At 38.9% G+C, this 19,740-nt stretch overlaps 5 protein-coding genes and 3 pseudogenes across 7 annotated transcripts; 4 read left to right on the top strand and 4 right to left on the bottom strand.

Moving 5' to 3' along the window:
- The first annotated feature begins 410 nt into the window (after nt 1-410).
- LOC6649007 (ubiquitin carboxyl-terminal hydrolase 7) lies at nt 411-5,411 on the top strand. The gene is made up of 3 exons (XM_002071591.4): nt 411-988; nt 1,256-4,068; nt 4,168-5,411. The coding sequence occupies exons 2-3, from the start codon at nt 1,351-1,353 to the stop codon at nt 4,972-4,974; spliced, it is 3,525 nt and encodes a 1,174-aa protein (XP_002071627.1). The 5' UTR covers nt 411-988; nt 1,256-1,350; the 3' UTR covers nt 4,975-5,411.
- Nucleotides 5,412-6,494: 1,083 nt separating this feature from the next.
- Nucleotides 6,495-8,176, bottom strand: LOC6649006 (pleiotropic regulator 1). Its single transcript, XM_002071590.4, has 2 exons — nt 7,954-8,176; nt 6,495-7,875 (listed from the first exon to the last, which is right to left on the bottom strand). Exons 1-2 carry the CDS (start codon nt 8,064-8,066, stop codon nt 6,567-6,569), a joined length of 1,422 nt encoding a protein of 473 aa, XP_002071626.1. The 5' UTR covers nt 8,067-8,176; the 3' UTR covers nt 6,495-6,566.
- Nucleotides 8,177-8,191: 15 nt separating this feature from the next.
- Nucleotides 8,192-12,254, top strand: LOC6649005 (annotated as a pseudogene).
- Nucleotides 9,336-12,254, top strand: LOC111518351 (annotated as a pseudogene).
- On the bottom strand, nt 10,307-11,251 carry LOC6649004 (annotated as a pseudogene).
- On the bottom strand, nt 11,864-13,835 carry LOC6649003 (LSM12 homolog A). The gene is made up of 5 exons (XM_002071587.4): nt 13,042-13,835; nt 12,834-12,967; nt 12,640-12,756; nt 12,285-12,416; nt 11,864-12,202 (listed from the first exon to the last, which is right to left on the bottom strand). The coding sequence occupies exons 1-5, from the start codon at nt 13,202-13,204 to the stop codon at nt 12,029-12,031; spliced, it is 720 nt and encodes a 239-aa protein (XP_002071623.1). The 5' UTR covers nt 13,205-13,835; the 3' UTR covers nt 11,864-12,028.
- A 689-nt stretch (nt 13,836-14,524) lies between these two features.
- LOC6649002 (chromatin accessibility complex 16kD protein) lies at nt 14,525-15,209 on the top strand. Its single transcript, XM_002071586.4, has one exon. The coding sequence runs from the start codon at nt 14,598-14,600 to the stop codon at nt 15,045-15,047; it is 450 nt and encodes a 149-aa protein (XP_002071622.1). The 5' UTR covers nt 14,525-14,597; the 3' UTR covers nt 15,048-15,209.
- Nucleotides 15,210-15,300: 91 nt separating this feature from the next.
- On the bottom strand, nt 15,301-19,153 carry LOC6649362 (regucalcin). 3 transcript variants are annotated; one of them, XM_015177131.3, is made up of 2 exons: nt 19,032-19,153; nt 15,301-16,320 (listed from the first exon to the last, which is right to left on the bottom strand). In XM_015177131.3, the coding sequence occupies exon 2, from the start codon at nt 16,318-16,320 to the stop codon at nt 15,409-15,411; it is 912 nt and encodes a 303-aa protein (XP_015032617.1). In that variant the 5' UTR covers nt 19,032-19,153; the 3' UTR covers nt 15,301-15,408. The 3 variants fall into 3 exon arrangements, with proteins under 3 accessions (XP_015032617.1, XP_015032618.1, XP_002071621.2); XM_015177132.3 differs by lacking the exon at nt 19,032-19,153 and adding an exon at nt 17,001-17,061; XM_002071585.4 differs by lacking the exon at nt 19,032-19,153 and adding an exon at nt 16,425-16,511.
- Nucleotides 19,154-19,740: the final 587 nt, after the last annotated feature.

The raw sequence follows: 19,740 nt of genomic DNA, 5'->3' as shown, positions 1-19,740 counted from the left end.
AACAACTTTTTAAAGTTCTTAAAATAAAAATAGCGAAACTGTTGACAGATGAACGTAATTCCTCGTAGCTGTTGTGTGGAACTTTACTCTGTGGGAATGCAATTAATTATTACCTTTATATTACTTTTATCTGCGAAATCAAATGTTAAAAATTCATAATTTTTAATTCGAATTGAGCGCCAAACCACATTGCTGCGATAATGTCGATAAACCGATAGATTTTGCTCAGATAATGTCGATAACGATAACATTGCTTCGACAATGTCGATTACGATAGCTGCGCGTCGATACCGCCGATAACAATAACTTTGCATCGATAGCGTCGATATTTATTGATTACAGGGATGCCAACTCATTTTGGTGGTTAATGGTTATCGATAAGAAGTGTGCAAAAAAAGAAAGAAAAAACAAAAAAACAAAAAAAGTTCTCCAGATTTTTTTTTTTCTCCAAATTATTGTGTAAAGAAAGCAAGAGACTTATTTCAATTATCAGTGTTAGCTTTTAGTTTTCCATCATAACGTGACGGCAAAAGATACTAAATTTGTGTTTTCGGCAAAAAAAAACTATTTTGTTAGCTAAGCAAACCGACGTGCAACACACACAAGACATCCTCATACATGCATACTTAAATACATACATACATACGTACATGTTCACGCACACACACACACAAACCATACGGAAAAGTACGAGTAGCCCCATAAATTAAAAGTCGGTGTAGAGGTTGGGACAAGGAAGAATCAGATTCGGAATCGCGACAAAAGAAAGAAACTAAAAACGAAAAAAACAAGAAAACAACAGTAGCACCAACACCAGTAGCATCAGCATCAGCAGCGGCAGCGGCAGAAGTAGCGGCAACATCAGCACACCATCACCACAAATAATACACACAGAAGTGGCAAATGAGAATAAGAAAATTGAAAAAGTTAATTGAAGTCCAATTGTTTTTGTTGTATGCTACAGGCTGAGCAGCGAGCGGTTCATAGGGTAAGTGAATTGTATTAAAAAAAATCGTCAAAATGAAAAAGAAAAGCTCAAGCCATGCGTATGCACACACATATACATATGTACATACATACATACATACATTATGCATATATGTACATATGCATATGTATATGCATGCATTTGATAGTATGCGTGTATTTTGACAGTTCTCATAGCATTTTTGTTGTTGTGCTTTTTCTTCCCTCTCATTCTCACACTCTACCTCTATTTTTTTTTTTTGTATTTCTTTTCTTCTTTTGCCTGCAGGAACACTAGCGCCACCTAACGGCCTCAATAGAAACAAGAACAAATACAAAGGCGCAGCAACATCAGTTTGTGGTCGAGTTTTCCCCCCAAATAAAATGGAAATTGAAACAGATCAATCGATAGAAGCAATGGACACTCAGGATACCCAAGAGGTTGAAATTATCACAAGTGACCTACAACAACAACAGCAGCAGCAGCAACAACAACAACAAAAACAGAATTCTCCGCCACAATTGCCGAAATTTAAGAATCTTATCCAGCCGACGGGTCAGTTGCATGCTGTTGGGGCAGTAACCCAATTGGCAGCTCCTCCACCACCACCGCCACCAAGTGAAAACGGTAATGTGCCGCCACAGCAACTGCTAGCCGATAGCAGTTCCACATCGTTCGGTCCAGATCCACAAGATCAGCATCCCGGAGCAATGGCAATGGAAGATGAATCAACCAAGGAGGACCAATTCCGTTCGGAAACGACCTTCTCATATACAGTGGAAAATGTAAATCAATTGAAGGCCCAGAGACTCTCACCACCGGTCTATGTACGAATGTTGCCATGGAAAATAATGGTCATACCGAATGATCGTGCATTGGGCTTCTTTTTGCAATGCAATGGTGAGAATGATTCCCCCACATGGTCATGCAATGCCATAGCTGAGCTGCGTCTCAAGTGCCACAAGCCGGATGCCCAGCCGTTCACTAGGGCCAGAATCAAGCATTTGTTCTATTCCAAGGAGAATGATTATGGTTATTCGAATTTCATTACCTGGCAAGAGCTACAGGATGCCGACAAATGTTATGTATTGAATAATAGCATCACCTTGGAGGTGCATGTCATTGCAGATGCCCCACATGGAGTACTGTGGGACTCCAAGAAGCACACCGGCTATGTGGGCCTCAAGAATCAGGGGGCCACATGCTATATGAACTCACTGCTGCAGACACTCTACTTCACAAATTCCTTACGGCTAGCTGTCTATCGCATACCCACAGAGGCGGATGACAGCACTAAATCAGTTGGTCTCTCCTTGCAAAGGGTATTCCATGAGCTGCAGTTCGGTGATCGTCCGGTGGGCACCAAAAAGCTAACCAAATCCTTTGGCTGGGAGACACTCGACTCGTTTATGCAACACGATGTCCAAGAATTTTTGCGTGTTCTTCTCGACAAGCTTGAGTCGAAGATGAAGGGTACCTGCCTGGAGGGCACCATACCAGGTCTTTTCGAGGGCAAAATGTCTTCATATATTAAATGCAAAAATGTCGACTATAATTCAACACGCTACGAGACCTTTTATGACATTCAATTAAACATCAAAGATAAGAAGAACATCTATGAATCCTTTCAGGATTATGTTGCCTCTGAAACTCTGGAGGGCGATAATAAATACGATGCTGGTGTCCATGGGCTACAGGAGGCTAGCAAGGGAGTGATATTCACCTCATTCCCACCCGTGTTGCATTTGCATCTGATGCGTTTCCAATATGATCCCATAACGGACAGTTCGATTAAGTACAATGATCGGTTTGAGTTCTATGAGCAAATCAATTTGGATCGCTATTTGGCCGATCGTGAAAAAACACCCGCCGACTATGTCCTTCATGCTGTACTCGTCCATTCGGGCGACAATCATGGTGGTCACTATGTGGTCTTCATTAATCCAAAAGCGGATGGCCGTTGGTTTAAATTCGATGATGATGTGGTATCCAGTTGCCGCAAACAGGAGGCCATTGAACAAAACTATGGCGGAATGGATGATGAAATCTCTTTTCATGCCAAATGCAGCAATGCCTATATGTTAGTCTATATCCGGCAATCGGAATTGGATCGCGTTTTGGGCGATATTCCCGAAAATGAGATATCCAGCGATTTGGTTGAGCGACTTGATCTCGAAAAGCGGATCGAGATGGCCCGTCGCAAGGAGCGGAGCGAAGCCAATCTATATGTTTCGGTTCATGTCATCCTGGAAGAATATTTCGAGGGTCAGCAGAAGCGGCGTCTCTTTGATCTAGAGAAAACACATCAGAGGCCCTTTAAGCTCAAGCAAAATCAAACAGTCGACGAATTGGTTGAAATGTTTGTCAAGGGATTCGGTGTGCCACGCAATCGTATGCGCATCTGGAATATGTGCACAGCCCAGACACAGAAATTCCTGCATTTTGATTTTGAGGCCGAGGGTGGACGCACCATTGAACAGATACCCACCTCACAGAAGCCCTGGGTGGTGTTCCTAGAATTGGCATCGCCGGAATTATCACCGGATGCGCCGTTGCCACCATTTAATCCAAAAACTGATGTACTTCTGTTCCTCAAGTACTATGATGCTCGGAATAAACGACTTAATTATATTGGATGCACTCAGCAGCCACAGACACGGCGTCTAATTGAATTGGTGCCCGAGGTGAATCTTAAATTGGGCTTCGATCTAGATACCGAGCTGACCATCTTCGATGAGTATGCCGACAAGAAGGTGATCAATCTGCATGATCCCATTGAAAGTGTGCTCTACATACCGCAGGATCATTTGCAAGGACATATATTGATATTTGAACGAGAACTGGTTGACATGAAACTTGATCTGCCAACTGTCGAGGACTATTTCTTAGATCTTGTGTATCGAATTGAAATCGTATTTAGCGACAAATGTAATCCCAATGAACCCGATTTTACGCTGGAATTATCCAATCGATATAATTATGAGCAACTAACCAATGCTGTAGCCGAACGACTAAATACCGATCCCCAAAAATTGCAATTCTTTATGTGCATCAACAACTATAAGGAGACGGCAGGCAATGCTGTGCCGTATACATTTAAGGTATATATACATATCATCTATCATATCATCATACCAATATGCATATACATACATATATATTGCACTTACAAAAATTATTTCTTATTTGTTTTTCTGCAGGGCACCATTAAGGACCTTGTGTCGTATACCAAACAGAGCGCACCGAAACGGATATTCTATCAAAGATTATCGCTAAGCATCCATGAACTGGACAATAAGAAACAATTCAAGTGTATTTGGGTATCGAATGACCTTAAGGAGGAGAAGGAGCTGGTACTCTATCCCAATAAGAATGACACTGTTAAAGGATTGCTCGATGAGGCGGCCAAGAAGATTACATTCTCGGAGAATAGCCGTAAAAAATTGCGCCTCATGAAGGTTAGCAATCATAAAATTGTTGCCCTTTGCAAAGATGATGTTGCCTTGGAAACGCTGCTCAAGAATAGCGATTCGATAACCACAACGCAAAATGCTGGCGGCGGTGCTGGTGCTGGCGGCGGTGGCGGCGCCGGCGGTGGAGCAAATAGCGGTGCACAAAAAACTTATCGCATTGAGGAAATACCGGCCGATGAAATGCAATTGGCGGAAAATGAATTCCTTATACCGGTGGCGCATTTCAGCAAGGAATTGTACAATTCATTTGGTGTACCATTTCTAACCAAGGCGCGTCAGGGTGAGCAATACAAGGAGTTAAAGCAACGCATCCAAAAGCGTCTCAATGTCCCTGATAAGGAGTGGGAGAACTATAAGTTTTCCATTATCTCGATGGGCTTAATTGGTGATGTTAACGATAATTCGCTAGTAGATTTGGAAATCTATCGATCCTCTAATGGACAGTCGCCGTTCTTTGGCCTCGATCACATAAATAAGTCACGTAAAAGAAGTTCGCTTAATTTCTCCGAGAAGGCAATCAAGATATATAATTAAGGAATCCCTCTCCAAGAAAAAAAAAAAACAATACAAAAAAAAAAGAAAAATAATGAGATAATAGTGGAAGATAGGAGGAGGAGGATCCAGGAAATGGGCCAACTATATAATATAATGGGAGGAGGGGGCAACCTGCTGCTAAACCAAAAAAAAAACACAAGAAAAATCATACGAAAATTACATGCAAAGAAACAAGAAGTTAACTGACCTTATATAAAATATATGCAATACTATCTTCCCCCATTCCCCCCTACTCGTTCACCGCAGAATATCTAATTTCTTTGATTGCACGAATATTTTTCTTCTAGAGACAAAAATGAAAAAAGAAACAACAAACGAAAAATAATTAACAATCTCTCTAAGTCATATATTATTATTTATTAACAATTATGCTCCGCAATCACCACCACCTCCGGGTCCTCCGTATCTGATCTGTTCTACATTAATATATCTAATAATTGACTTATTCCTGCTTATATAAAAGAGAAAAAAACAACAAAAACGAAAATAAGGAAAAGCTAAAAAGCAAGCGGAAAACAAAAAAACTTCAATTTTAGACTTAGGCTTTTATATGTGAACGTATGATGAATATGTGTGTGTGTGCGTGTGCGTGTGCGTGTATTTGGATTTTTTTTTTTTTTGTTTCGCCGAAACACAATTATTTAAATTAGAGCTCTTATCTTATATATATATATATTAATTTTTTTTTTGGCTAAATGTAAATAAAAGTTGCAGTTGTCCCCTCGCCTCCACCGCCCACACATATATGAAATGTCAAATATATAAGAAGAAAAGTGAAAAGAAATTAACTAAATTTAACCGTTATAAAGCCGCAGTCAAAAGTAAAGTACCGCAAGAGAGACACACATGATGTGAGAGAGAAAGAGATCGTTATATGTATAAGCTTAACCACACGGAGAAAGACCGAAGAAAATGAGAAAAACAAAAACAAAACAAAAAGAATAAAAATAATGGATTTGTTTCAAACAATTATTTGTGATTTTAAACCATGAATGGATAAAAACAAAAACAAAAAAATAAACATAAATTATACAAATACATCAACAAGAAACAACAAACAAAAAAAAGGACTAGAGAACATATAATATTAATAATAAAATACTATAATACAAAAGTTATTGCTTTCTTTTTCTGTCTGTATTTGTTATTAAAACTAAACCGAAATTGCGAAAACTACAAATGCAAAGAATGAACCAACCAACTAACCCCCCCCTCACTCACACACAATTGGCACGAGATAATGATGAAGCGAGAGTTATTTTCCTCTTCCTGGATTTAACAAAAACTTATTTTAACATATACCTACATATATATGCTATTATTATTTATGCAGTAAATAATTAAAATTATTTATGTGTAAAAACAAAAACACAAGAAACAAAAAAGTAAAAGAAAAAAAATAATAAAAATATCAAGAATAAAATAGATGAAAACTACTTAAGGGCGGGCGGGGGTACGGTCCGATGAGTGTCGAATAATAAATTGATAATTGTGGATTAATTTCTAATTGTTGAAATTTGTTTTTATTTTTCGTATTTTAGTTGTTGTGTTCTTAGTAAAACATTTATCATCTAGAATTTGCGACGTTTGAGAAGTTCCGGCCGCCAATTTACTGGATGCGTTTCTTCGCTGGCCTCGTAGTCCTCTTTGTACACTTTAATAGTCTTATCCGCTTCGGCAGTGATCAGCCTTGTGCCCGATTGATCAAAACACATGGCAAAGATGCCCGCCTCGCTATCCATAGAACCTGGCTGAACGGGAGCTTGAAAGCGTTGGAAGTTATACCCGGTGCGCCAATCCCAGAAGAACATGGTGCCGTTGTCACCGCCAGATACTAGGACACCTTCACTATTCGCCGCCATGCAATTGACGATTGCCGTGTGGCCAGAAATATTTTGCACAAAGTTGCCTTCGGGACAACGCCATTGCTTTATGTTATCCGGTGAGGCGGAAGCAAACATATAGAGCGTGGGATGGAGGACGATGCTACGCACTGATTTTTTGTGATTGGTCAGTGTGCAAACGCTTTTACCGGCAGCTAAATCCCATAGTCGTACTGTAGAGTCATGAGAGCCAGTTATAATTTGCGGGTTCGTGGACTGGGCCACCACACTGGCCACTGTATTGGTGTGTCCCGTCAGTGTATGCACATTGGCCTTTGTCCGCATGTCCCAAATACGAGCCGTTGAGTCTCGCCCCGATGTGGCCAAAACATCGATGGTGGGATGTAGGGCCAGCGAGTATACAGCCGACAGATGACCGTGATAATGTCGAATAACCTTATTGTACTCTAGATCCCAACACTTGACTTGTCGATCTTCGCCACAACTGAAGAGATACGGATGTTTGGCACTTACGGCGACACCCCGTACGGTGCTGACGTGACCGGTAAGCGAAAGCTTCAGTTTGCCGCTGGCCAGGTCCCAGATTTTAATTACTCGATCTCCGGCACCAGTGGCAAACCATTCGTTGCCCGGCTCCACGGCAATGCAACGTACCCAACCCAAATGACCGGATATAACGCGGGAGAGCTTCCACGGTGCATGCCATTTGGGCTTGGGTATAGTTGGCGCCTTTTTGGGTATCAATGGTAGATTAGTACCACCCCCACCTGTCCCACCATTATTGGGCAACGAAGAACGCACTAACGATGTGGATTGAGTTGAGGATGGATTGGAAAGATTTGTTGGTATTGCAATTGCTTTATCTCTTAGCTCAGCATTGCCTCGTTCACCTCGTCCGTTTGTTTCACTACCATCAGTAATGGCTAATGGCTTGTCCGTGTCTGCAGCGGGTTTTCTGTCTTCCTTGCTTCGCCCAGGCAAATCTGATACAAAACCATAGCTATCTCGGGCCTTTATAGCACGTCGCAGCTTTTCCCTATATTGGGAATGATTTATTTTATTCAAGGGCTAAGAGTCATGCATATGATTTACATAAAGTTCAATTTCTACTTACAGCCGGTCGTCGATTTCTGGTAAATTTCCCTGATTTGAGACAAACAAATCATGTGTACGTTTAAGAGAGCGAAAGATAAGCGTATGCACGCTATGCTTTTGTACATCTTCCATTTTTAAATATTTGTTGGCATTCAATTTAGGTAAATTTTGTTAACTTAAAAAACCAAAACGTTTTGGTTTATTTACGCGAGTTTTCGATAAACGCATTCGCTTCAAATTGTCGACAGACATCGAGTATGTCCAAAATATCGAATATAAAAATCGTAATGTCGATTAACCGATAGGTTTTGCTCCGGAATGTCGATTAACCGATAGGCTTGCTTCGATAATGTCGATTACGATAGGTTGCACCGATTGTGTACCACTTTGTTATCGATAATTTATCGAAAGTCTGAGTTGTTTATGTTTTTTTTTTTTTTTTTTTTTTTAGAAATTTAGATTTTTGCATTCGCTTTATTTAAATGGCTGCTCTGTTGCATGAACTGCTGGCTGATGGCCAAGAATCAATTGCTACCGCCACTGCGGGAGCCGGTGATTCTGGCAATACGAATAATGCAGAGCCAACTGCAGTCTCTACTCCTACAGGTCCCACGACCAGACTGAAACGACACAGGCTAAGAAGGATGATGGTGGTCGCAAACGCAAGCGTCATTTCTACAATGCCATACGCAGTCAGATGGAGTTCTACATTGGAGATGCTAACCTCAGCAAGGACCGTTTTCTGCGTCGGCATGTAGAACAGGATCCATGTAAGTAGCGCAAGTTGAAAAACTAGTGAAAGGAATTCCACTCTCTAGTTCACATGATTCTCATTTTTTCTGGGGTGTAATTGTCAATTTGCAGTTGTGCCGCTGGAGATATTTCTCACCTTTAACAAAATCAAATTGCTTACCCAGGATAGAACTAGATAAGAGTGGATTGAAAGTGCGCCGTGAAACTGCTTTGCCGAAGCATCGCGATGTAAGTGACAGGACTCTGGCAAATGCCAGCCATTACTGGCTCAAAGAGGTCTTTAGCCGCTATGGACCTTTGGCTTATGTCTCTCTGACACATTATCCGGGAACGAAGAAGATTAAAGAGTTTGCTTTTATTGAATTCGAGCGTACGGCCAGTTTGGAAAAGGCTATTAAAGCGTTTGCTAAAATTCAGGGTGTTTTGGCAATGGACACAGATCCAGCAGTCTTGGCAAGCATACGAACTTTCCAAAAACATGATCGGAGCGAAAATGTCACAAAAGATACACTACCAGAGAAGGTAACCAAAAAAAAGAGAAATCTCAATACGGGAAGCTGTAGACAATGATGATACCCCCCAAGATGTAAAGCGTGTAAAACTGGAGGTGCCCAAAAGAAAAGTCAAAGTTGTAGTCTGAGCAACAAATATCTCAATCTTCAGCGACGCATGGTGAGTGAGGCTAAAGCAAAACTGTGGCGGGAATCACATCCGCATGCCACACATCCCCCGCATTATTCGCATTTTCCTCAAAAACGCACCCCACCCCTTGCATCGATCCCAATGCAAGCGAAGAGTGTGAAGCTCTTAACTCCGAAAATCAAGCTAACGCTGTCGAGGATGGGGGTGATAATGCTACATAAGCTGTCCCAGCGAAGCGTCTGAAGGCTATCCACGAGATGTAAATAAAAATTTTTATGGTGCTGGCAGCGGGGAATCCTGCCTCGACGACCAACGCAACAACACCAAGGCAGAAGAGACAACCAACTCATCTTCCACCTCCACCCAAGACCGTGTTCCGCTCTTTAAATATAAACCAGGCCTAATTATTGAACTATCATTGTTAATGCCCTGCGCCAATGTCAAAGCCGATATGCGTCAATATCCGCAGATTAAATACGTCGACATCAAAGAGGGCGATCAATTGGCACATTTGAGATTGGAGACCCCCAACGCTGCCGAAGATCTCATACATCAGCTCAATTGTGCCGAGAGGCAGCTGCAAGTTTTGCGCGGTCAGGCGGAACAACATTATTGGCGCAAAATCGAACATGATCGCGAGGCTAAGCTTACAAAAATGGTTCGTGTACAGCAAAAGCGAGGTCAAGAAAAGGTTTCAGCCAAATTACTGGCCAAGCACATTAAGTTTGATGATGATGATGAAGCTGTGGTGGTGGCCCCACCAGTTGAGAGTTAGAGCTAAATAAAAGCGATCGGCTTGCCGACTCTTAGCATAAGTAGAAAGTATACATTTTGAAAATATAATGTAAAAATAGAAGAGCAAAGAAAAACTGAATAATTCAAAACTATCTGAGCCGATCTTACTGTAATTCTGATTAGAACTTGGAGTTTCATATATCAGTTGGGGCAGAAAATATACCGAATGAAATACATATATATTTAAAACCATACCATCAGAATCATATATTTCTGATTCGACATTTATTGGTTATTATCTATGATATTTTGGCTTGCAGTCTTCTTATGCGAAACATATGTATACATTACTATAATTTACCTATGTCTATAAGTCACGTCCTTTTGTGGGGCTTAAATGTATAGCGATCCATCGGCAGGACCCAAATAATGCATAGATATAAGTAGCACACAACGAGGCCACCGAAACTGAAGAGTTTACCAATGCCTGCTCTCCAGTGACCCAAATAGAAGCGATCAGCTCCGAAGCCACCTAATGTTAAACTGATCAAGAGAGCCGTACTCCAGCGATATCCTTGCGTTCAATTCCATAGCAAATTTAGGGTAAATGAGCGATTTCCTAGACACAGGACTTCTGACGAAACGGTGCAATTGGTACGATAATATTTGTCCGCTGCCGAATTGCAATGGGCGCGTTGAACACAATTCTGTTGCCACAGCTCTGTCTGATAGCAATAGCGGCAGATCATGGGACGTTGAAACGAACGCTCGCCCTGACATTGGACATTGTTAAGCCCCTCGCATGTAATGTTCACCTCACGTTCATAATGACATGCATAGTTGTATGAACATTGGATGCATGGGATCGGAAAATTCTCACAAAGTGTGTCCCTTTCCATGGGACACACCAGGTTGCCGTTTCCATTGTCATTGCCGCTACTGATGCTTGATTCATTGGCCAACGATTTGGTTATCATATTGAACAATGCAGGCATAAAGACTTTGTTGTCGTTGTTGTTGCTAACATTGCTATTGTCCTTGCTGTGATCTGCCTTGGAATCACTGAGATCCATTTGATTGCCACCGCTGGCTGTTTCGCTATTCTTAATGCCATTGAGCACGAAAATGACAATTAAGGCAATAGCTAATCGTATATTGACTACAATACAGTGACGCTGTTGTGGCATCCTGCAGCGATATGACTTCTTGCTCCTGTAGAGGAGGATTCCTTCAGAGAAACTTTTTTAAAAACTAAAAACGTCCAATTTGGTTTTTAAAATTAATAGGATGGTCGTATGCTTTTGGACTATTATATGTACATGTATCGACTCAATTTATGAAAATGCAATTTTGAATGCTGAGGCTAAACGCAACTATTTGTCACCACTAGCCGACTTATGTGGAAACAAACGCAATTTAGATTAGACGCAGACTGAAGCGTCTTGTCAACAATATGCCTTATACATCCTTTACCTTAATTAATTGATTAACAGGTTGCATGCTAATGCATTATCTCAACAGTGGATGCCGCTTATTCGATCAATAAAGTTATAGCGTTGTTAGGTAAGCCTTGTTAATTAAATATGCTTTCCCTTAAGTAGGCTTTGTTTTCCAAATGTCAAATGCCGGGACAATTTTCAGTTAAAAATACTGATTAATTGGCCAAAATAAACAAATGGACGTTCGTTAATTCTAAACAATGCTATATAAAGCATTGATCCGCAGCTTTGATCCAATCCAAACTAATTTGGAATAACCGAGACTTTCATGTTTTTTTTTTTTTTTCAACCTTTAAAGAATATTTGTTATTTTTGGCCGAGACCGGGAAGAGAAATCTATTTCAGACAACAAAGAAATGTCAAGTACACATTGAAATGCTCATCCCGAAAGTAAAAGAATTGTTTTCCTTTTTTTTGAAGCAAATATTTTTTTTCTGTTTTGTGTTTCCGATTTTCGTTTAAGATTTAGTTCGCGGGAACCGGAGACCCAGAAGCGGCATTACTCGATGACAAAGATGAGGACGTGGGCGATACAGAAGATACGGACGAAGTAGGGACCGTTGCCGCCGTCGAATTATGTGTTGCAGTTGTGGTATTTTCCAAAGCCGGTGAAGGTCTCGTATTGAAAAACTGTTTGATCTGTAATGGAAATCAATGAATTATAATAAAATGTCAGTCAAATATCAAAATATATTTTAAAAATCTTTCTTGTAATACTTACAATGCGTTTAATGTAGTTGCATGAACTCTCGTTGTTTGAACTGGATACAACATTGTCCACCCGATATGGTGGCGAGATGGTGACTTCGTTTAAGATTTGTATGTTCAGACCCTGCCAGGAGACCTCATTGTACTGGACATAGAGAAATAAATATAGAAAATAAAAGAGATAAGAAAATGGATACAAAAATTGCTATTCTTGATTGAGAATGGACGGATAAAGCTAGCAATTATGAAGCTATGCATTTTGTGTACTTTTTTTTGATCACATGTGATGTTTTTGATGACGAAATAATTAATAGAAATATGCTATCAACTTGGGGACAACTAACATAAAAGAATAGGAAAATCCTTACCCCATATTGTTTGGCTATCGCTCTATAAAGTTCTTGTGCTTCTGGACTGACATCCGCATTTTTGGACTTTAGGAAATCCTGTCGTCGTTCTACTGTTTTACGCAGTCGCATTTTCACCTAGAATAAATAAAATCGGATCATTACATTATAAAGAGTATGGAGGATATTAAGCGAAAGTGATCCAATTTCTATACCTGCTCTAAATTCAACTTTTGCGGATCATCCGTCGAATTTCCGTTGCATTCCTTGATCACCTGAACATTGCTGCAAAGCGATAGATTCATCACATAAACATCACTCAGCTCATCTGTCGTTTTTGAGCGACATTCTGTTGTTATGGAAGAAGGTAATACACGTTAATATACGATGAATGGACCAATTGGAATCAATTTGAGGACTTACTTAACACAAGCATCTTTGTGTTATGATCGAATGCCAGAACTTCACCCTCAATCTCCTCACTGAAACAGTTGGTGCATACCACTGTGGAACCAATGCTGAAGCAATCATTCACGGCAGCAGCGGTGCTCAATACGGAGGCAGCAGCAGCAGCGGCGGCAGCCATTTTTAATTGCAACCTGGAGAGGTGAAGCCGGAATCGGAACAAAAACGGTAACAACAGCAGCAGGAGCACAGTCCGTGAGAAATACGAATATGTTTGCGGCTACAAGACGGAGGGCGGTGGCGGGAGGTGTGATTTGTTGCTTACGTCGTGCCTCTGTAGTACACGTTTGCAACAAAACAAAAAAAAAAAACAAAAACGTATCAAATCAAACAAAAACAAAAAAAAAAGCGTTTTATTTAGTTTTGTTTTTGTTGCTTATAACATCTGTTGTTTCTGTCGTTGTTGTTATTGCATTTACACACTGTCCTCTTCGCCAACAAAAAAATGCTTCTTCTTATTCGTTTTTCTTTGCCTACTTGCCGCGACTGTTTTTACTTTCACATTCAATTTCACGTTGCCGTTTGCTTTTGTGTTTAGCTGTGTGTTTGTGTTGGTGTGTGGCAAACTCCGTGATTAGTTTATTTAATGCATATTTTTTTTCAGGTTCTTTATGTTCAATTTTTGGCTCGGCGGGACAGGCGGCTTAAGTTGAATTTAATTGTTTTAATACGTATTTTCTGATTTAATAAGTAATAGGTTGCGAAAAAATGTCATTGGTCAACGACGAAACAGCAGAAAGGGGTTAGAGATGGCCTTACATCGATGGCAACATCGATGTTTTTGGGAAATTTAATTTATCGATAGTGTTGCACTTGATGGCTTATCGAGTTGAGTGTTATCGCTTAGTGCAAATTAGTAAATGTGATTTGAAATATAACATAAATATACAGCGCCTTAAGTCGTTGCGGCGCATCATCAGGACAACGCATCACAGGTTTTGGACGACCTGGCGTCGAAAATTAATGAACAGAGATCACTCAGCCAACAGCTTACGATGATCCGCGAAAGTTGTCGGTCGCGCAATTATTCGAACTTGGCGCTCATTTGGGACTTTTGTAGCGCCGCGGAGGACATTTTAGAAAAAGTTTTCCAAACACAGGCTGGTAAATGTAGCCTATCCTGCCTCCTGAAAGACAGGCTCGAGGCCTTTAGATTTAAGATTATATTATAGTGTATAAGTGTAGTAACAATAAATAAGTATGAATTTAATGTTTGGGCAAAATAAATATTTAAATATCGATTTAACCCATTGATTGTCACAAAATGTAACTAACAATAAAAACGAATACTAGGGAATAAACGAAAGAAACTTTTTAATATAAATTAATTTCCCAAATGATTTAGCATCGATAGCTCCGATATTTTTTGGGAAATTTAATTTATCGATAGTTTTGCACTTGGTGGCCTATCGAGTTGAGCGTTATCGTTTATTGTTTTTACCGGCTCAGACTTGGCTTGGTTTTGATTTTGGTTATTTAAAATTTGAAATAAAGTATTGATTTAAGTGCCAAAGATGTCTGATCCGAAAGCCAAACGTGATCCGTCGACAGAAACATTTTTGCCCCTCAGTCGGGTCCGCACCATAATGAAAAGTTCCTTGGATACAGGGCTTATAACAAATGAAGTACTGTTTATGGTAACCAAATGTACGGAACTCTTTGTCCAGCATTTAGCACGCGAAGCCTACAAGTCCTATTGCTCACCATCGAAACAAAGTGCCAGTGGCGGCAGCAGCAGCGATACTTTGAAATACGAGCATCTGTCCCGGCTGGTCAACAAGAGCAAAAATCTCGAGTTTCTGCTGCAAATTGTGCCTGACAAAATACGTGTGCATGAGTTCCAAGAGATGTTGCGTCTAAATCGCAACGCTGTCAGCGGTGACGAAGACGACGATGATGATGACGAGGACGATGATGATGAGGATGATGATGAATCCGGTTCGAGCTCCGAGGCTGCAGAATAAATGCCTCATAAATGCTGCCGCTGGAGGAAGAATGGCCCACAGCACGCTAGACTTTTTATTAGCAAATATAAAACATTTGACTTTTTATACAGCTGGTTGACCTATTGTCCAACAGTCTACATTCTAATTAGCAATTAAATTATTACCAAATAATACACAAAATATCATATAATTACTATTTAATTATGCTCTTAGTCCGTGTCCGCCTTACAGGAGATATTTCCTTGCCCAACATCAAAAGGCATTGACTGAGTATTTTAAATGATTCTAACATTTCAAAAGATGGTTTTATTTATTTCAATTAGTGTAACAAAAAATAATTGCACTTTGTGTTTGATAAAAAGATTTCTTAAAATATTTTTTAGATTTTTAGATTGGTGCCGGCATAGCCTGTGGCATTTAGGCCTGTCACTTTATAGGTGGTGCCTGCTGGAGACGGCTGATCGAATTTGGCCGCTGTGGTCACGTACAGGATATCCAAGTTGGGTCCACCGAAGGCAGATGAGGTTATCTGCTTGGTGGGGAACTTAATTTCCAACAGCACTTTGCCAGTGTTGGGGTCAACCTTAAAGATGGTTGCCCCATTGAAAGTGGCCACATAGAGATTTCCTTCGCTATCAATTGTCAAACCATCGGGAAGAAGATGATCCTTGGGACTGGTTTTGCGTAAATTAAACACAACCTTGGGATTGGTGGCAACTCCAGTCTCAAAGTCAAAGTCATAGGATTTAACCTCATAGTCCGTGGTGTCAATGTAATAAAACTTCTTGGCTTTCTCATCCCAAGCCAGACCATTGGAGATGCCTACATCAGATTTAACAACAGAAATCTGGCCACCAGCCGTCCACTTGTAGAGCTCGCCGTGACGATGGACAAATTCATCGCCAATGTAACGCATGGTACCGCCAAAGAAGCGACCTTTCGGATCGGTTTTGGCATCATTCCAGCGATTCGATTCATATTCCTTTTGCACCTCGAACAGAGTACGGACCACCTTGGCCACTGGTGCGATGCCATCCCAGTTAACAATCAGAACGCGTCGTCCACATCCGACAGCAAATTCCTGCGGTTTACCTTCAATGGGCAGCACAAATCCAGCTAGAGATTCACCTTCAACTTTGGCCTTGTACACTTTGTTTTGGTTATAATCGTAGCGTAATAAACCGGCTGCCTCAATGTCTACATAGTACAGGCTTTGCCTCTCTGCATCCCAGTGAGGACCCTCGCCCAGGCCAGCATAGGAGTCGGGAAGTGGTTCCACCTTGTACGACATCTATTAGAAGAGGGGGGAAACATCATTTAGCCATAAAGTAATAGTTAAAATAGGAAAATTTTTCAATCAATCTCTCTTCGTATCTTAGCAAAATAAAGAACTACCGTTAAACCGCAAAGGAAGCCCATGAGAAGGGCAAACCGCACACTAAATTCGGACAGATGAAGCATCTTTCGAATGTTGAATGGATCATGAATCGATCGAGTACTACACACACTCTGAAGCTGCTGCCGCCTGCTGCGGGAGTTTTTATTGAACTCGGAAGACAGATGTTGCTGCAGCTGTTGATGCTGACGCTCGTGACGTCATGCCCTTCACTTATACAGACTTTGATTGCGGTTGGCGTTGACTTTTTACATTTGTGTTGGATTGTAAATTAATTTTGATTGTTCGTTTTGCAGTAGTAATTGTTGTTGTGTTTCATTTTATTAACATTTTTTTTTGTTTTGTTTTGAATACTTTGCCATTGATGCTATCGGCATCGGAAAAATTTAGAAGGATGTGGCGCAGGATAGTATTTGGCCAACTCAAGGCTAGACAATGTCATTTAACTCAATCACATTTAATAGCTAATTATTATTTTAAATGGCATTAAAAACAAACAAACAAAAACAACAAAAAAATAATACATAATTGTATGGCCCATGGGAAAACAGACTAGAAAACGCTTTTGTAATTACCTTATTAATTGAATGTATATTTCTTTACGGACTGCTCGGACATAGAACGCGTACGAAACTGAAGTTAATCCCCACAGGCAGAAATCTTTTTATACCCGATTCGGAACACAACTGGATTACGTACGGGTGGTGTATATACATACATAAAGATGTATGTGCCAAAAGCCCTATGAACTGATAAGACGACAATTGACCAGTGGCAAAGCATTTAACTCTTCAGATAAGCCATACATACTATATATGTACATATATATAAATTTGCCGTCTACACATTAATTGATATGAGAGCTACTGACTGTCACCCTCCCGTATTTTCTATAATTTACTGAAAAATAATAATATGATTACAGCAACGAGTGGGAGTTAAATATGTTATTAAAAATTGATTAAAAATATCAACACAGTTGAAAAAATTTAATAATGTGCAAATGGAATTTTTTTTTTTTTTAGGTTTTTAATATTTCGAATAGTTTTTTAAGGATTTCCGATAGGAAAATCAAATTTTGGTTTCGAAAATATATAAAAGTTTATATTATGCTGTCTGTGAAATGATGTACCGTAAATTTTCTCAACGGCATTTTTCTAATTTAGAATTGCAACTATAGATCACCAAAACTCTCGGAAAAAGTTGTTGATTCGGTACTGCATATCATATAGTTTAAATTTCAAGAATATGTTTTGATTCCAATTAAAATTGTAATTTTGGAGTTGGAGTAAGAATATCAAATTTAATTTGTCTTCATTATTTCACTTAGATTTTGCAAAGTGTATTTTTAATTGTTTATCTATATTTATGCATGCGAAATGATTATCCAGAGTTTTCCGGTCCATTGCAAACTTGTGAAGCGTTAGTATGGTGATAATTGGAATTGCATGCCATACCACTGTGCCAGCCCAGCCAAAGGATGAGATGACGTTTCTGGGATTTGGCTTTGACCTTCGAACATTATTTGGTCTTTGTCTGCAGCTTTTTTTTCTGAGTTCGAGCCATGACCGTGCCTAAATTTAGAATCGGACTATACCTTATCACAATGATGACTTGGTGTAATTGTATTTTAATAATAAATCTACATACAAAACAATTTAAAAGCTTTTCTAATTAATTGCCCAAAAGATTTATGGGCATATTTGCTTTAAATGATTATTTGATAAGACACTAAAATACATACATACATAAGTATTTATGTATATATGTACATAGAAACAATTTTATATTCTGTAATTAATTAAACCAACATTAAAATAAATAATTTGAACCCATTCTTAAAAGTCGTTGCTAATAATATAACAATGAAATCATTAATGATGATAAAATAAACTTTAACAAAATTAGAATTATTTAAGGATGAAAATATTTCATAAATGCATCCTGCATCATATTGCAATTTGGCAATAAAGTCCTTCTAAGCATTTTATGATACACCTGCGAATGAATTTTAAGAGTCATTTGGAAACTACTACCCTACGAAATTTGGTAAATTGAGCGATAAACTCGACTTATAGGATAGGAAGAATTAAAGATCTGGAAAAAGATTTAAAGTGCTTAAAATTATAAGTTTTAAAGTGTAATCGTTAAAAAAAATATTTCTTAGGTTATAAGTTCTTGCTGAAAAAGCTATTGACAACTAAATAATTATCCTAAAACACAATGGACAATTTAGAGGATATAATTTTTTGTACTTTTCAAAATGGCATATAATGAAAATAATCAAGGAAATGTCAGGTGTCTTTCATTTAAGGGTTAAACAATACAATAAATTGCAAAAAACAGGATAGGGAAAAATATGCTTATAAAACTGACATACTTTAATTCTAAAAAACTTTAAAAAAAACGGCTTCTATTCGCAAGTCGTTATTGTCGATATCGATTCCCATTCTATGTAGATAAGTAGCTCCATTACTCTGAACACAGCTGATCGTTGCACATATGTTTTATATATGTATGGTTAGTCTATAAGGCTAATTGTAAGATTTGTTGCCGGCCGGCTATTTCTTATTTTAAAATTAATTAATAATCATTTCACCAATTACCTCGATTTTGTAAGGCGAAGATTTAATGTAATAGCTCAAATAATTGAAACGAATTCTTTATGATTTTACCAATGGATAACAGATAAACAGACCAAAGCAAGGTAAATGTTTACACCCACTACATGAGATTTTAGTGTTGAAAACGTCAAGTGCTGGTAGTAGAGCTGGGAAAACCATCGATGGCACCATCGATATTATCGATGGAACCGATGGAGTGCGATAAATCGATGGAAATTTTTCGATGTCGATATATCGAATTTCTTTTTGGGTCCAACATGGGTGTAAGTAAATTGCAATATATTGTTTTTTCTGCCTTTCTTTACATACAGGTCTACTTACTTTTATTCTATTAGAGTACCTTTTTAACCCTGGCAGTTCCTCTTGTAAATTGGACAAGTTTTTGTAAGGTTTTTTTTGTTTTTTTTTTTTTTTTTTTTTTTTTTTTATAAATAAAAACCTCTTATTAGCAGTAAGTTTGGAAATCGCCCATTGTTTTGTTGTCCTTAAAGAGTTTTTTGTTTTCGTTTTTTGGACTTAGGACGTCACTCTTTTGTTTTTATCTTGAAACTATACATTTTGTTTTTTTATTTAAGAACATTTCAGAAATTACAAGCCAAGTCTTTTTTATATATTTTCGGTTGAATTAATTTATAAAGGGCTAACTTATAACTAACTTATAGTAGTTAAATTATACGCTAGATAATTCGTA

This window comes from Drosophila willistoni, assembly GCF_018902025.1.
Source record: "Drosophila willistoni isolate 14030-0811.24 chromosome XL unlocalized genomic scaffold, UCI_dwil_1.1 Seg141, whole genome shotgun sequence".
Classification (NCBI taxonomy): Eukaryota; Metazoa; Arthropoda; class Insecta; order Diptera; family Drosophilidae; genus Drosophila; species Drosophila willistoni.
Note: the sequence above shows the minus strand (reverse complement) of the source record. Positions and strands in the feature narration are given on the sequence as shown.